This window comes from Vanellus vanellus (genome assembly GCF_965231255.1).
Source record: "Vanellus vanellus genome assembly, chromosome: 26".
Lineage (NCBI taxonomy): Eukaryota > Metazoa > Chordata > Aves > Charadriiformes > Charadriidae > Vanellus > Vanellus vanellus.
This window is the reverse complement of record NC_138931.1, coordinates 1,900,605-1,916,978: the sequence shown is the minus strand read 5'-3', so window position 1 is coordinate 1,916,978 and position 16,374 is coordinate 1,900,605. Positions and strand designations below refer to the sequence as shown.

The 16,374-nt window shown below is 58.2% G+C and overlaps 2 protein-coding genes across 2 annotated transcripts; both read right to left on the bottom strand.

Annotated features, from left to right (window-relative positions):
- Positions 1 to 408: 408 nt before the first annotated feature.
- Positions 409 to 8,237, bottom strand: RNF122 (ring finger protein 122). Its single transcript, XM_082495716.1, has 6 exons — positions 8,148 to 8,237; positions 2,573 to 2,729; positions 1,630 to 1,675; positions 1,351 to 1,392; positions 943 to 1,025; positions 409 to 850 (listed from the first exon to the last, which is right to left on the bottom strand). The coding sequence occupies exons 1-6, from the start codon at positions 8,170 to 8,172 to the stop codon at positions 736 to 738; spliced, it is 468 nt and encodes a 155-aa protein (XP_082351842.1). The 5' UTR covers positions 8,173 to 8,237; the 3' UTR covers positions 409 to 735.
- Positions 8,238 to 11,163: 2,926 nt separating this feature from the next.
- On the bottom strand, positions 11,164 to 15,535 carry DUSP26 (dual specificity phosphatase 26). The gene is made up of 4 exons (XM_082495715.1): positions 15,317 to 15,535; positions 12,975 to 13,247; positions 12,379 to 12,587; positions 11,164 to 11,930 (listed from the first exon to the last, which is right to left on the bottom strand). Exons 2-4 carry the CDS (start codon positions 13,151 to 13,153, stop codon positions 11,731 to 11,733), a joined length of 588 nt encoding a protein of 195 aa, XP_082351841.1. The 5' UTR covers positions 13,154 to 13,247; positions 15,317 to 15,535; the 3' UTR covers positions 11,164 to 11,730.
- Positions 15,536 to 16,374: the final 839 nt, after the last annotated feature.

Here is a 16,374-nt window from a genome sequence, read left to right as displayed (position 1 = left end):
AAGACGTGGCCATGCCGTCCCGGGAAAGGCGGGGAGAGGCTGTGCCTGCGGGTACAGTTGATGCAGAGCAGTCTGCACCGGCGGGAGTGGGAGAACGGGTGAAGGCTTCACCTCGCCCTGACCTCGGGGCGGGTGGCGCGATGGTAGGGCCAGGCGCGCCACAACGCGACCGATCCTTCCGGTTCATTGCATATGATGAATGGGAGTGGCACGCGGCTGCGTGACGTGTGCGCCCTACGTTACGACGTGGCACAATTCCCTTCTGAGCGCCCGGCGGATCAGCGGCGTCACTGTTGGCGTCACGTTGTTACGGGTATCGAAAGACAGAGTAAAAAGAGGTCTTGCCCCTGAATCGTTTCTTAGCGCGCGGCCCCCCCCCCCCCCCCGCGCCTCACAGCTCCGACTGGCTGAGAAATTGTCCGTTTAATCATTTTTTTACACAAAACTGTACAGCCCCCCGCGGGCGGGGATCAGGTACAAAAATACTCTGTGCAGCAAAGGGGGAGGGCGGGGGGGCTCCTTTCCACGTGGAGCACAACGCAGCAAACCAAACCACCCCCACCCCCCAAAAAAAAACCAAAACAAAACAACGACCTGCGAGTTAAAAAAAAAATCCCAACTCAGAACCCCCCAAATCCTTTGAGTCCGATCCTGCGGGGCGGGCGATGCAGTGGGTGGGGAGCAGCGGTCCCCGCGCTGGATCTGGCCGGCGAGGAGCCGGGGTGGGGGGTCAGCTCACACCAGCTCATCCAGGAGGGTGCCGATGCCGGCGCGGGGCTGTGCCGGACCCGCCATGGGCTTGTTGCACATGGGGCAAACGCAGCGCACCTCCAGCCACTTCACCAGGCACCTGTGGGGCAGAAAGTCAGGAGGATGCACATCCCCGCCGGGCAAAAAAAACCCTCCCATGTCCCTCCGCCGGCCGCCCCGGCCAATACTCACTTTCTGTGGAAGGCGTGCTGGCACGGCAGCACCCCCAGCTCCTCCTTCACCTTAAAATCTTCCAGGCAGACAGCACAGGTCTGCTGCGGGAGGCAAGACGGAGGGTGAGGATGAATATGTGGCACCCAGCGCGATGCCAACCCGTGGCCCCACTCCCACCGGGAATGCCGCTGCTGGGGGAATCCCGCTGCTGCATCGCCTCTTCCTGGGTATTTCCAGCTGGGAGTTCAACCCAGTTCCCCAAATGCCCCCGGGGAGGGGGTTTCCCTCCCCATTCTCAGCCATGCAGCGCCCACATCCCCATCTGCCTGGGAGCCCCTCCGACCCCACGGAGCAGAGGGGACGTGCCCCAGAGCATCGTCCCCGTTAGCCCCAAATCCATCTGGACCCAGAGGCGGTGCCACTCACCCCATGCATGTTGAGCCTCCGCGCATCGCCCTTCAGAACCACCTGAGGAGAAAAGGAGGGAGAGGATTGAACAGCAGGAGGGATTTTGCCAGGACCCCCAGTGGGAGCTGAACCGAGCCGGGCAGGTCGAGCCCGGGCGCAGCGGGCAGTGTGTCCCGTCACGCTGCTTTTGAATCCCTCAGCCCAGCTGGGGACGAGCAGCATCAGTCCCCGCTGTGTCCCCCCGCGCCTGTGCCCACCTCCCACACAGGTACGTGCAGAAAACAACCATCATGTTACCTCCTTGTACCCGAACCGCTCGCTCTGAGCCTGGTGCCGCAGTTTGCTGGAGAGGGGGAAAGAAAAAGGCACCGTCAGTTTTACAGCACCCTCAGGGGTCACATCTTAACAGTGTGGCCAAAAATATTTGGGAGGCACCCGAAATCAGGGGGACGCACCCTTCCCGACCAGGATTTGGGGATAAGCAGCTCCGGGTCTGCGGTGCCCCAGGCAGAGCAGCACCACGGGGCCCCATGCCGCCTCCAGTGCCGGCAGGAATCAGCAGCGGGGAGCGATAAGAGCCGGCAGCCCCGATTGTTTGCCTTAGGAAGTCGTTCACGGCGCAGGAAACGCTGTATTTCCAGCACTCGCCTGCCGGCAGCTCCCGACCCTGCTGCGACCTTGGCCGGGGCGAGGGCGCCGGGGAACACCGCCTGGCAGAGAAACCCAGCAAGCCATGGGGAGAAGGGGACCGCTCGCAGCTGAGCTTCTCCTCCAAGCGAGGCACCGAGACGTGCTTCCTCAGTCCCAAAAATGGCTGAGGAGAGATGCACGGGACACCGGCAGAGCTGGGGCATCCCTGGGGGAAGGACTGAGCCACACGGGCCCTGCAGAAACACACCAGCTGCTGCCTCGGCTTTGGGTTTAAAAATAGCCTTCCCCGAGCAGGGAGTGAATGTAAAGACACATCCTCTCCCGCGCGGCACTGCTCCTTCCCTGCCCGACACAATGCGGCCCTCCGCGTGGTCCCCTGAAAAACAAGAGCCCCTTCCTGTGTTTCCTGCCCTGCTCCGGCTGCAGGGGACTGCGGGGACCACGATCGCGCCCGGCCCGAGCACGGCGGGCAGCTGGCCCCACTCCTCGGGGCAGATCCTCCTGGCGAGCGGTTCCCGTGTCGTGGGACAAGAAGGGCTGGGGGTGCCCCGGGGATGCCGACCCACCGCCACGGCCACCCCCAGCTCACCTGATGAAGTAGCAGCAGAAGATGAGGCTGAGCACGAAGACGAAGATGCCAGTGCCAAAAATGACCATGTAGATGTTCAGTGGCAGGTCCTGGAACGTGACGGGAGGCATCGTGCAGGGTCTACTGGTGTGAATCAGCCCCAGACTGCAGGAGCACCCTTTGGGGGGAAGAGAAAACTCAGTGTTTAGGATGGAAGAAGGGGAAAAAGAGGTGAAGAAGATGTGCTGTGAGCGTGGAGAGAGCCTGGGCTGACTCTGTCCCCTCCGGAGTTTGCAAAGTGGGCAGAAACCACAGCCAAGACATCGTCTTGTGGCCCGTGAATTGGAGACCTCCCCAGAAGAGCAGCAGCCCCTCGGAGCAGCCCAGCGCAGCACAGGCAGCGGACACCGCTGCATTTCTACAGTCACAAACCCCCTCCCCAGCAGCACAAACGTACCCCAGGCAGAATCCAGGCGTCGGGGAGGAAAGGAGGCCCCGTGCTTTCATCTCCAGAGAAATGCAGGGAGGCTGGAAGGGGATTTAGGGAAGGACAGAGCAAAAAAAAAGAGCTTGAAAAACAAGAACAGTTGGCGTCTGTCATTGCTCTGTGGGAGCCAGAAATGGCAAGTGGCGGGTTCGTCCTCGGCGCTGAGAGAAGCGCCGGGGCTGTGCAGGAGCACGTTCAGCAGCACAGTGACCAAATCCCCTTTTCTGAGCAAAAAACGTGGGCACCAGCAACACACCAGCCACGTGCCGCTTCCTGGGCCACCGCGTCTCGCTGCAAGTCTGGCACCACGGGGAAAAGGCAGAGGAGGGCGTCATGCAGAGCGGGTGACAGCGCGGCCACCCCAGGAGGGTCCCCACCGAACCGAGGGGGGAAAGGCACAGCAAGAGCAGCCCCACTGCAGCTGCCTCTGTGGGGAGCTGACGCGGAGTCAGGCTCTGGCACTAAACAAGCACTGCTTTTTATGTCTTGAAATCATGCTGACCCCACAAGAACTGGAGCTTTGATTTCTCATCAGATCTCGCTCAGACGGGACTTTGAAGGAGAGCAGCCCCCGAGCCCCATCTGTGCTCTGCGGAGCATCTCCCCCCCCCACCCCTTCCGCCCCTCTGTTCCCGCGCTGCGCAATCTCATCAAAAAGCTCCTACAGAAACACTTCTGGGTTTAATTATAACCCACTAAAATCCTTCACGGAAACCTCCACACAAGCGGCGAGATCTCAGGTTTGGTCTGTCTGGCTCCCTCCCTGCTGCGATGGGGACAGAAGGCAGCGGCGTGTGCTCGAGAGGGGCCCAGGGCATCTGCGGAACAATGATGGGCAGGCGGCACCCCTGGGGTGAGATCCTGCCCTGGGACACTTAATTCCCAGCTATTCCCGGTCTCGCCATGGCACTGGGGCCGGGAGCTGTGCCCATGGGCAGAGCCGGGGCGGCCGCGCTCGCCCAGCCCGGTTGGACGCAGCTCCCCGGGGAAAGCACGGACCAGCTTCGGTCTGATAAAGCAGTGCCTGCAACGCACTGGGTGCAGGAGGCCGAGCGAGTCTTCCCAAGTAGGAAAAGCGATGCTGTGGCGTCAGTGAGCTCAGAGCTCTTCCACGCTGTAAACCACGGCACAACCGCGGCACAGCCAGCGCAGGCTGCCCTCGGCTGGGGGAGGGAGCACTCGCGGACCTCGCGGGGTGCCACGTGCCGGCGGTGCTCCTGGTGGCGCAGCCAGCCCGGCACCTTCTCAGGTATCTGCTTTGTGGTGAGTTTTGAATTGATGTACCCCCATCGGTGCGATGGCCAAAGCCATTGTGGCCGGAGAGGCACTCAGCTCCGGGGATGGCGGTTTGCGGCTGTGCAGCCGGAGCAGGTACCAGACAAGAGTCTGGACCATAGGAAATGAGGTTTTCCTGCTACAGAGGGCAGAGCCACTCGCCGATCTTTACCTCCTGTAATTTGCAGAGGCAATTCATCAGCCACCTCATTGACAGAGCCAGAAAGGGAGGATCTGTTTGTCAGGTCCTGCTCTCCCACCCTTCTGCTCTTGAGACCACCAGGTGCAGGAAAAGACAATAGGAAAGGTTATTATTTTTTTTTTTCCATTTCCCTGCTGGAAATGATTGAGAAATGGTCACCAAAAAGAAAACAAAAGTCTATCAGCTCTTAAAAAAACCACTGAGCAAGTAAATGAGGTAATGCTGGCGTGCGCGGTGGTGGGACAGAGGCTGAGAGCAGCTGTTGGTGGATGGAGGAAGCCTCCTTGGAAGCTGGGCAAACGGAGAGCGGCGGGTTGTGGCAACAATGACGGGTCACAAGTAAGACAATAACGTGTATTTCAAACTGAGCGCTATTCCAAGAATCTGCTGAAAAGCACCAGCCATTCCCCTCCGTTCCACGAGGGCCGTGGTGGCAGAAACAGCCCAAACCCCAGTTACAGCGAGGGGAGAGGGGCCTGAAACGCTGCTGCTGCTGCTCATGGCAAGAGCTTTGCCCTGCTCGAGCCACGGCTCCCGCTGCTGCCAAGGGATGACCCGATCCTGCCCCGCGAGACGCTGCCAGGGGAAGCGCTGGGCTGGGAAAAAGATCCCCAGGGATGACAGACCCCGCTGATGCCAGGCTCACCCCCCCCGTCCCCCCCGTGCATCTCTCTGCGCTCATTTTAAAGGAGTCAAAAGGCAGCGTACAACCCCCTGAACGTCACACCTGCACCTCACACCTCTGCAGGGGGTTGTCCCCGTGGTCCCCGCTCCGCACCCCATCCCGTGGGGCAGAAATCCTATTCCCCAACACCGCAAGTTGCTCACTCAGCACTGCCCCATGTTAGAAGCCCAAATTCCCCCCAGGTGGCAATTGCTGCCTGTAAAAGCCATGTGGGTGCCAAGAGAGGGGCACTCAAACCAGCAGTGGGGAAAAAACTGAGGTGGAACGAGAGACGCTGTAACTTGCTGCCCCGTACTGAAGGAAGCAGAGAGGAGCCGGTCTAGCACGTCCCCGCCAGCCGCAACACAGCTGGCAAGGCTAATTTTAGACTCACCAGCTTAGCAAGGCTCATTCCCGTTAAATAGGCTTTCCAGAATTCACGAGCTCCAGGCTGCGGTGCCGAAAAGCGAGCGGGGCTCCGGGGAAGTGCCCTTTCCCCATCGGGGAACAGCCATCGGCTCGGCCGAGATGAGAAGGTCCCGCCAGGACGAGCCCTCGAGCAGCGGGTCTCGGCGAGGCGACAGGAAAAGCGAGGTCCTCCCAACGCTGGGCGGCCCCTTCCCCTCCCGCTCCTCCCCACCAGAGCCCATCGACGCGGTGGGCGCCTCGGCTGCGTGATGGTTTTGATTAGCGCAAACCCCTTCGCCTGACAAAGGCAGCCGTATTTTTAGTTCAAGGGAAACGGATCCAATCTGGTTCCAACCAACGCAAAATGAAGACCTGATGGGCACCAAACCCAAACCGAAACAACCCATTTCACCAGCTTAAGTCTACCGGTTTTGTACCTGAAACGAGAATCCCTGAAGGTAGCGTGCTGGAATAATTATTTAATAGAAAAATGAGAAAAAAGGGGTGAGTAGACATCTGGGAAAGTACCTACAGACACACACTGACTCTCGGGACCCCCCTCACTTCAAGAAGGATGCGCAGAAGAAGGAGGTGGCTCATCTGGCCAGCAAAGCGGTTTCTCACGCAAACTGCAAACCCTCCCCTTCGTGGGCAGAAGCAGAAGCACCGAAGGTACAGTTCGACCCCGCCGCAAGCTGAGCTGCCAAACGGGGTGACCCCAGCCCTGCTCCCCCCCCCCCCCAAACCCCACAGCATGATTTAACCACCACCACCCCACTAAACAGCCTGGCCGACACCTCTGCAGGCACTGACCCTCCTGCTCCGGCCATGCCGTGTGGTTTGGCCCTCTGCAAACCACACTTTGAAGTATTTTTCAGCATTTCAAGTCAGGACGGACACAAGTTTCTGCCCATGCTGCGCAGGCACGGGGGGGTTTTGCTGAGCAGAGCTTCTCCCTCACCCCAATTCTTGTTCCAATAAAACAAATGGAAAACTCAGCAGGTCATTAAATAAAACCATTCTTTCTACTCCCACACAAAAGCTGTGGGCTTTGCATCAGAAAATTGAATGCAGCTTCCATATAATTTTTGCTGTGAAGCTGGAATCGGCTTCCCGCAAAAGCTGCCCCTAAGCTGAGCAGTTCTCTGTGGGGGATCGCCAGCGCCCCTCCAAATCGGTGACCTGGCCCGTGCCCGGGGACTGCACTGTGCCCCGAACTACAGCCGGGCAACAGGAGGAAAAATGCGATGCAGAAGAGGAGCTGAAACGCCAAGGCAGGGCAGCGTACGCCATCTCTTATGGTATCTTGACTGTACCTATTTAGGTTGAAAACGTGATTTCTTTACTGGGTCTCAGACTTATTTATACCAATGGCCCTGATTCTGACGAGGTCCAGATAAGCAGTTTTGCCAGACTCTGCTGATTTGAGTATTTGTGAGCTCGGGGCTTAAAGCCAAAATGCACAACTCCGATGCCCACAGCTCATCCCCTGAACCCACGGCTCGGCCTCTGAACAAGGCTGGGCTCTGTGCGCGGAGTTTCCCAAAGCCCGTGCCTTGGGAAGCTGAGGAGAGCTGCGGCTGCTCAGAGCCTCGCAAAGCAAAGTTTCTCTTATTTAGGATGTTTCTTTAATGCAACCACGTTGGCATTTACACGTACCCCGTTTAATGGAGACCCACACACTCGCCACACGTCCCGGGCCGAGTGCCTGCAGGACCAGGGGCTGCCTATCCCCCGCGTCGCACAAGAGCACACAAGGTATGTGTTACAGGACAGGAAGCCACTGGTTGCACTATATTTAGCTTCAAAGGCTGTAACCCTTTCATAAATTAAAATAACCCAGCCTTTGTTGCCCAGGCTGGGCTTTGATGGTGGAATTCCCAGCGCAGCTTTTCAACTACTTAGTCATAAAAACAAACCACTTCTCATTTAAACCAAAAAAACCCAACAAAACCAACCCTCAACATGTGCAAACTCGGTTCCACGTTCCTGAGCATTTCTGACAGCGAACAGCAGAGCCAGGAGCCGAGCGAGGAGCCGCGGCCGCGTCTGGGGCCCTTTAAAAATAAGTTTATTCCACTTCTGCGGAGACATGAAAGGAGGAGAAGGGGGTACAAAGGGGGGAGAGGGGGGGAGAAAGGGGGTGTGGGGGTTGTGTGGGTCATCGCAGGCACCCCACAAAGCGAAGGCATGGCACACTCATATAGTAATTAGCTTTATTCCTGGGAGTCGAGCAGGACTCGCTGCTCTGGAAGTAAAACTCCTTCCCGGGCTCATCCCACCCCCGGGGGCGGCAGGACCGGGGCTCCCGGGGGGTCCCGGGCCCCCGCAGGGCTCCGGCGGCGGGAGGCGAGGGAAAGGGGTCGGGGGCGAGCAGGGACGGGCAACCAGGGGGAACCTTCCCGAGAGGGGCCGGAGGGGGGGATGCCCGCTCCCCCAAACCTCCCGTCCCACAGCCTCCCCCCACTCCCCGCCCCGGGAAAGAGGGAGGGGAGCGGCCCCCCATCCCCATCGCCCCCGCCCCGTCCGGTCCCACAGCCCCCCCCGGCCCCGCTCTCACCGTTGCACCACTGGAAGGGGGACATTCGGCAGCCGCTGCGCGGGGCCGGGGCCGGGGCGGCGCGGCGGGGCCATGGCCGGCGGCGGGGCCGGGCCGGGCCGGGCTGGGCGGTGGCGGAACGGCCCTTCCCGCAGACCCCGCCCCGCCCCCGCCTCCGCCGCCCCCGGAACCGCGGCCGCCCCCGGAGCCCCCCCCGCGGCGGGCGCAGCGCCGAGCACGGCGGGGCCGAGGCAGGGGAAGGGGCGCCCCGGGCCGGGGGCGGTGGGACAGCCGTCTGCGCCCGCGGTGGGCGCTCCTACCGCGCACGGTGTCAGAGAATCATAGGGTGGTTTGGGTTGGGAGGGACCTTGAAGGCCACCCAGTGCCACCCCCTGCCCTGAGCAGGGCCACTTCCCCCCAGCCCAGGTCGCTCCCAGCCCCGTCCAACCCGGCCTTGAACCCCTCCAGGGATGGGGCAGCCACAGCTCCTCGGGGCACCCTGCGCCAGGGGCTCACCGCCCGCACAGCAAAGGATTCCTTCTGAATATCTCATCTAAACCTCCCCTCCTTCAGTTTAAAACCATTCCCCCTCGTCTCATCGCTCCCCTCCCTGACCCAGAGTCCCTCCCCAGCTCTCCTGGAGCCCCTTTAGGCACTGGAAGGGGCTCTGAGGTCTCCCCGGAGCCTTCTCTTCTCCAGGCTGACCCCCCCCACCACCTCTCCCAGCCTGTCCTCCCAGCGGAGGGGCTCCAGCCCTCCCAGCATCTCCAGGGCCTCCTCTGGCCCCGCTCCAACAGCTCCGTGTCCTTCTGCTGTGGGGACCCCCCGAGCCGGAGGCAGCACTGCGGGGGGGTCTCCCCAGAGCAGAGCACAGCAGAGGGGCACAATCTCCCCCTTACCCTGCTGGCCACGCTGCGGGGGATGCAGCCCGGGATACTGGGGGCTTTCTGGGCTGCCAGCAGACATTGCCAGCTCGTGTTGAGCTTCTCATCCACCAACACCCCAAAGTCCTCCTCCTGAAGGCTGCTCTCCATCCATTCTCCACCCACCTGGAGTTGTGCTGGGGATTGCCCCGACTCACGCGCAGGACCTTGCACTTGGCCTTGTTGAACTTCATGAAATTCACACAGCTCTACCTCTCAAGCCTCTCATGATCCTCATTCCCCTCACGTACGTCCCCATGGTACGTGTGCCCACGATGCACCTTTCTGCCACATGTTCCGATGAAGCATGCACAGGCAAGGGGCTCTGCTCAAATACAGCCCCATCATCCAGCAGAAATGCTCTGCACATGACTCAAGTTTGCATTACCTGCCTCACATGCCACCTGGCTGGAGCCCAGCCTGTCCTTGGGATGCACCAGCCCTTTGGGGGAACCTCCTGGCAGGCACTGAGCTCCTGATGGCTCTCAGTCTTGTGCAGGGAATGGTTTTAGACATGATCAGAGTCTCCATCCAAACTGTGGATCCTGCAGGTGACTGGTGACCATGAGGGCAGCAGGACTCACAGTGTGGGGCTGTGAAATGGCTCTGCGTGCCCCCACGTGCCCCATGTCAGGGATGGCAGTATCGTGGGCTCTGTGTGTCCTTCTCCACCAATAGATCCCAGGATCAGGCAGGTTTCTGCTGGGGCTGTGCCGACAGACCTCCAGAAATCGGGGTACTTTCCCATGCTGCGCTTTGATCTCCCAACACAGGAGCTCAGCCGCTGCAAGCACAGTGAGGTACAGCACACCATGGGCTCTGTCAGTGATTTCGCTCTCTGGATTAGTTTGCTGATCCTCCAAACACAACCTGCCCTCGTGCTCAGAGCCTCCCTGATCCCAGCTTTGTCAAACAACAGCCACGCTCTGCGTTCGGGGGCCGACTCGCAGCAGGCTGCACAAAGGGAGCTTCGCAGCAGCAAGGAGCACAAAGCAGAATTGCAAAATCAGACAGGAGGCACTTTACACCCCTCAGGACCTTGCCAAGCTCCAATCGCCCCCGCCGAAGCTTCTGGCATGTCCAACAGTCCCAGCAGCACCCAGCGACACTGGAGAGCGCGACCAGCCCCTGCGCGTTGCCCAATGCCCGTTCCTCCTTGCCTCAGTGTCTGCAGCCCTTGCTCGGGGTAACCTTGGCCCCGCTGCCAGCAGTCGGTCTGTTCTCTCTGCCGCTGCCTTTCTGGGATGGTGCCGTGCCCTGAGCACCCTGTGGCACCTCAGGGGCCTCTGAGAGCAGAGTCCCCAGCCCAGGAGCCGTGCAACACTCACAGAGGACACCACAGCTTCTGCAAACTAAAGTTTGCTCTCCTTATTGCTCTTGAGCTGAAGGCAGGCGTTCCCCAGGGCAGGACTGCTCGGGGCCACCAGTCAGCAGTGATGGGGTGCTACAGCACGGGCCTCAGTGTGCCCCAAGCCAAGCAGCTCACCCTGCGTGGCCGTCGGGCTCCTCTTGCTATGTGTTAACATGATCTCAGCACAACATATAGCCGGCAGCCGAGTGGTGCTCCATGAGCTCTCAGGAAGTGGAGGAAGAACGGGGCTATAATAAGAGCAGGCGGACAATGAGTGGTGGCAGTGTGCCAGCCCAGCACCCGTGGGGCCACCCAGCACCCACGGGCCACCACAGACACTTGCTCCTGGCCCTGGCCACCCTCCTGAGGTTCGGCTCGCAAGCAGCCAAGGTGGTTTTCGCAGGCCCCAGTGGACAGCCCAAGCCTGGGTGATGGCTTGGTGCCTGCCTGCCTTTGGGAGACCGACATCGCCACCTCGTGATGGATGGCGACCCTGGTGACTGCCAGCCCGGCTCTGCTTTCCACCAGGAGCATCCCCTTTCTGTCCCCACTGCTGGAAAAGAGAAGAGCGGGGAGGCCCAGCACAGGCACTGGCCACCAGTGGAGTCTGACAGGTTCAGCCCCTGCACCGAGGATCTGGGATGACTCAGGTCCATCTCATCCCACTCAGGGTGATGGTCTCCCACCGACTCCTGTGACGGATCCCAGCCTGAACACATAAAGTCTGTCTCAAAGCACACAAGGGATGGCCAAGCTTTTTCCTTAGCACTGGCTTTATTTTCACAGGTTAACACTAGGCATGGAGGACATCCAAACACGACGACAAAAGGCCTGTTTGCCTGAGCCCGCACACCAGACCTAATTCACACTGCTATACAGACCAAAACCGAATGGGAAACAAGACAAGGAACACACAGAGCTTCAGTCTCATGGGAGGGACAGGACTGGCTTGGCAAATGCATCTGCCACGTGGGAGAACAAAGCCTTGAAGGCTTCTTGGAGCCAACAGGGATAGAGTAACCTGAAACGTGGGGCCGAGTCCCTCCGGAGGCATCTTGGAGCGAGCAGGCTGGGAAGGAGGCTATAAGTTACGCCTATCTAGGTGGCAAGATTGCAGGTTGAGGGCCTATGCTTTACCATTAGGAATAGCTCGCATGTCTGGGGACCCCCTTAGCTGAGGGGGAGGCCCAGGGGCCAGTTGCATGTAACCCACTAGCTGCCAAGCATCTGCACCGTGAGGAAAGCCCTATCTCTGCCACTCAGCGGGCATCAGCATCAGATGAGCACCGCACACACAACGCTCCCACCGCACAACCCCTCTCGTCCTCCTTCACGCACTCCTCTTCAGCCTCAGGGCATTGTCCAGGGCGACCAGCTGGCGCAAGAAACCCCGGTTGGGGATGATACCGCGGTGGTCCTTGACCGTCTTTATGGCTTCTACAAGGGGCATGTGGTGGCGGATCATGAGGTAGGCGAGGACCAAGGTGGCCGACCTGCTCACCCCAACAGCACAGTGCACAAGGATCCTTCCTGGGGGTGAAACACAGGGGCTGTGTCACAGCAGACCAAATATCCCAATTAAAAAACCACCGAGGACCCGACTGTTTGCCGTGGGGTGTCCTGGAGCTGCGGCTTAGGTGTGCAGCCTCTGGGGTCAGAGGTTATAGTATGACTGTGATACACTGAGGTCCCTCTCTTGGCAAAGGGTATCAGTGTATTGGGATGTCCCAAAACAGACTGAATAGGACCAGTCACAGCTAAGGACACAGGCTGGAACTGTGACCTGTGGAGCCAGTGCTCTCACCTAGCCTGTCCCCTCTTTGGAGGAGGTGATCCAGTGCAGGAGACACCATTCCAGGCCAGAAACACCTTTGTTTTCTAGGATGCTTAGCAATAGGATGTCAACCTAGCTTCCCATCTGCCTGGGACAGTTCCTTCCCATCCCAGCTCCCCACTCCCAGAAATCTTTCCCACTGACCTTCATTCAGCGCTTGGTGGATGAAGTCAGCTGCAGGATAAAAGTAGGGGCTCATGTCAAAGGAAGGCGAGTCATGGGCCTCGATGCCCAGGTAGCGGATACCCGTGCCCTCGTAGTACTCAGCACCCCCCCTCCACTTGCTGTGCGAGGCGTTGAGGATGTGGGTGATGCGCAGGTGAGCCAGCTCACGCCGGTTGGCCGCTATATCTCTGCAGAGAGTAAGAAACAGTACAGAGATGCATAAGTTCAGATGAGTTAAAGAAAAGTTTCTAAGGACAGTGTAAGGGCTGTCCTGGACAAACATTTACATCTGAGAAAGCTGGATGCAAAGGAAAAATGCCAGATTCTTAGGATTCTTGAATTTTAAGTCAATCTCTGACTCCACGGGCACACCACCTCCGCCTATCCTCCCCCCCTCCCAGCAGCGCTCTGAACTCTCTGCACAGCCATGCTTATGTCCTCCCTCTTCCTTTGTCCCAGTGTACCACACCCACCATGTCGTCCTCTCCCTCACTTTTCCCAACCTCCCCTCCCAGATTTCCCCATTTCACAAAAATACCCCGAACCCCCCAGTTATGTTGCCCTCCGATACATACTGATCTCCCAGGTAGAGTCCTGGCCAGACCTCATCAGCATGATTACAGGCTGTCTTTCCTGTGTACAGCAACCTTTCAAGCTCAAAGACGCTGAGGATGGGGTGGTTGTTGCGCTCTTCCCGCGAGCCCCGGCTTGGTGACCTGGTGCCATGCCTGGAGAACCTGGACAGGAAAGCCATTGGAGCTGCCGAGACCCACAAGGCATACCTGTGGGTTCGTGAAGGCCGGAGAGCGGCCTGGAGGTCGCTTCTGCTGCTGCTGCCACCCACGGTCCTGTCATGGAAACAATGGAGATGCCATTAGAAGAACTGGGGACCTCTCACTCCATTCCTTTTGTAGAAAGACTGGCCCAAAGCAGTCAGTTCTCACCCTCCTGATGAGAGGGCTGTGTCAAGTCAGCTACCCAGTGGTTCCCAGCGTGAGACAGTGTATCACCCGCACTCCTTTCCAAGAAGCATTACTGCTGGGGAGAAGTTTCTGATGCCAGGGCTGGTGAGGGAAGCCAGAGAGGCAGCCAGATTGCTGAGTCTCCACAGGCTGAGGTTTCGCTCCAGCTCCATGACTTTGGGTTGAGGCCACATTGGCAAGAGATGTTCTACACAGGACCACCTTCCTTCAGAGCTGGCTCTGGGGCTTTGCCTGCCAGCGGGACAATGCCAGCGCGAGAACTGTTGCTGCCAACCTGCTATCAGAAGCAATGAAAGGCGGCCAGGTCTGGGCATGCCACCAGGACTGGGGAGGAGAAACCCCCAAACAGGTGGAGGATTCCATATGGCACCACGCAGAGTCTGGCCAGGACCCAGCCTCCTACGGACCAGGCACAAAAGCCTGTGGGGAGGGAGAGGCAGGATTAACCCCTCCAAGTACAGCGGTCCTGCTGTTGCATTTGAATATCTAGGACTGGTTTGGGGTGGGAAGGGTTAATTTCAGGGGATGAGAAAGCTCATTTTGCAAAGTGGATCCTCTAGGATGCAACTCTGCTCTCAAACCTTTAGATCATGCCAATACTTGTCACGCATCTGCTAGAAACCTCCCCGGACAGCCTTACCCATGCGGAGCAGTTAACAGTCCCTGCAGCCAGAGGTTTGTCAGAGCCGCCTTTTTCTGCTCGTTTGCTGCTGCCCCACTGACAGACTACCCCCCTACATGAGAATACAATTCTCTTTCCCACCATCACTGCTGCTGCCCTGAGCTGCCCTGGAAGGTGTCCAAAGAGCATCCCATCACAGCCCCCTAGCAGCAGCTCAGCACCGGCCAGTGGTCCCTGGGAAATGCAGCGACCTTGGGCTGGCCAGGCTGGATCAGAGCACGTCTGTCTGCTCTGACATTTTGCCTCAGGCTCCGGCCAGCAGCCAACAGTGCAGAAGGAAGAAGCCTCCAGCCATTTCTTGGCAATGTGCAGAGGAGGAAAACATTGCAAGGGCATGGGGGAGCTCAGAGAGGGAGTCTGAGGAGACTCATGGATGTCTCCTTCCCCACTCCCTCTTCCAGGGTGGCAGTTCAGCCCCTGCCTGGCACTCCAGGGAGATCAGCGCTGCCGGCACTGCTCATCCTTGGCACTGAGCACACCGCGCTCCCCCAGCACGGGTACGGGCCAGATCTCACCCTGACACCTCTCCCCTGCCCTGATGAATTTTGGACTCCTTCACGCTGGGAATTCAGACTTGGCAAACCCCACCTGGAAAAGGCAATCAGCATGGCCGTGTGCCGGGGCCCTTAAACCTTGTGTGACCTTGGCTGCAGCGCGGCCACATGCCACCAGCCCCGGGCAGCATTGAGAAACAAACAGCAGAAGGGTCTGAAAAAAGCAACTAAATCATCCGTATAAGGCTGTAACTAGCCAAATAGCAGACCCTCTTACTGCTACAGCTGGCTGGAAAAATAGCGATCCACACGTATCCTGGGGTACAGCTCTAGAAACCTCAGGGCCAAAGCTGGTTTCCAGCATCCCACCCCCAGCACGCCGCCACACCAGCCCCCCGCAAAGTGCTGCAGGGGAAGAGAAACTGCCCCACGTCCAAGACCTCAGAACAGACCCCAAAGCACTCCTGGCTCCCGGAACCCTCACAGGCATCGGCTGTACCCCCCCTTTTTGGCAGCCAAGCCCGGGGGCTCGCACCCCACTGCCCCAAGCACGCTCATGGCTGCCTCCGGAGCCCCTCTGCCAGTCGTGCCACGCTTGGAGGGAGGGGAGAAACAGCCAGAGCCTGCCTAGATGCACAGACAGAGCTCTGAAGAGGCATCGCTGAAGGAGCGCAGGCTGCTCAGCCCCGCACACTCCGCAGAGACAGACAGACAGACACACACGCAGGAGGAAGGAGACGCCCACCCCGTTACTCTACCTTTGTGAGAGCTGTGATTTCTCGGCTCAAAGTGAGTGTTGTAGTCAGATCCAGTCGGCCATGTCTTCCTGCTGCTGCTGCCGCTGCTGTAGAAAGGCTGATGTATGAACATCTATTTTAAGCCATGACATGTCCAGAGGCAGGTTTGTTTATATCATGCTGTGCATGGATGGATAAGGGAGGAATGAGGGAGACAGACACAAATGCAGAGATCGCATGCAAGCATGCACAGACATACACACGTAAGTGCCCATTACTACGCAGACAAAAACAACAGCAACAACAACAACATACCAAAATTCTCCTGCCAGCTTTTCTCTCACTCCTCCTCCAGCAAACCAAAAGCCACAGGCGCACAGAGAAGGAGAGAAGAAAAAGCCAATAAAGTGGTGCTGATTACATGATTACCCATATCATAAATTTGTAGCCGTCTCTAAAGGATGCTCCTTCGCAGCTTTTTGGTTTTTTTTTTACAGTTGACCTTGTGTCCCCGGCTTGCTAGGGTCTCTTTGGCAGAGCCAGGGCTTGGTGACATTTTCTTCATTTGCTACGAAAATAAGCCTGGGGGGAGAATGTACGTGGTGAGATGACAAACTATTTACAAATTCATGTCAAAGTCAGGGATTACTTTTTTTCTGGGAAAAAAAAAAGAAAAGAAAGAGGAAACTCAAAAGATTGAAGCTTTTTGTTTTGACATTTTCTAAATGACACCGTTCATTTCAGAAGTGCTGCAATATTTCAGTTAAACATTTTCCAGGCAGAATATTCTCCTTTTCCCTTTGAAGTGCTGGCTTTCAATTTAAAAGTTTGACTCAAATCAGAAAGTGGGAGTGTGGTGGGAAAAACAACCTGAGGAAGAATTGAAACATGCTGTTCCAGGCCAAACGACACATCTTAAGAAGATTTATGGCATTGCCTCCCATGCTGCTATTTGATTAAAACCCTGGAAAATTTCCTGTTTTGTTTTCAGCTTAACTTGTGGTTATCCCAGGATGCAACCTCAGAAGCTTCAAGGATGAACTTAGCATCACCAGATACGTGTCCTGTCCCACCTGCAC

What these genes read in the sequence shown, in the direction of transcription:
- DUSP26 (XM_082495715.1), bottom strand. Translation starts at nt 13,153, where the DNA reads ATGGCTTTCCTGTCCAGGTTCTCCAGGCATGGCACCAGGTCACCAAGC. An exon ending in GGACTCTACCTGGGAGATCA is followed by an intron (nt 12,588 to 12,974) that starts GTATGTATCGGA and finishes TACTCTCTGCAG; the next exon opens with AGATATAGCGGCCAACCGGC. An exon ending in CCACCAAGCGCTGAATGAAG is followed by an intron (nt 11,931 to 12,378) that starts GTCAGTGGGAAA and finishes TTTCACCCCCAG; the next exon opens with GAAGGATCCTTGTGCACTGT.
- RNF122 (XM_082495716.1), bottom strand. Translation starts at nt 8,172, where the DNA reads ATGTCCCCCTTCCAGTGGTGCAACG. An exon ending in TTCTGCTGCTACTTCATCAG is followed by an intron (nt 1,676 to 2,572) that starts GTGAGCTGGGGG and finishes CCCCCTCTCCAG; the next exon opens with CAAACTGCGGCACCAGGCTC. An exon ending in AGCGGTTCGGGTACAAGGAG is followed by an intron (nt 1,393 to 1,629) that starts GTAACATGATGG and finishes TTTTCTCCTCAG; the next exon opens with GTGGTTCTGAAGGGCGATGC.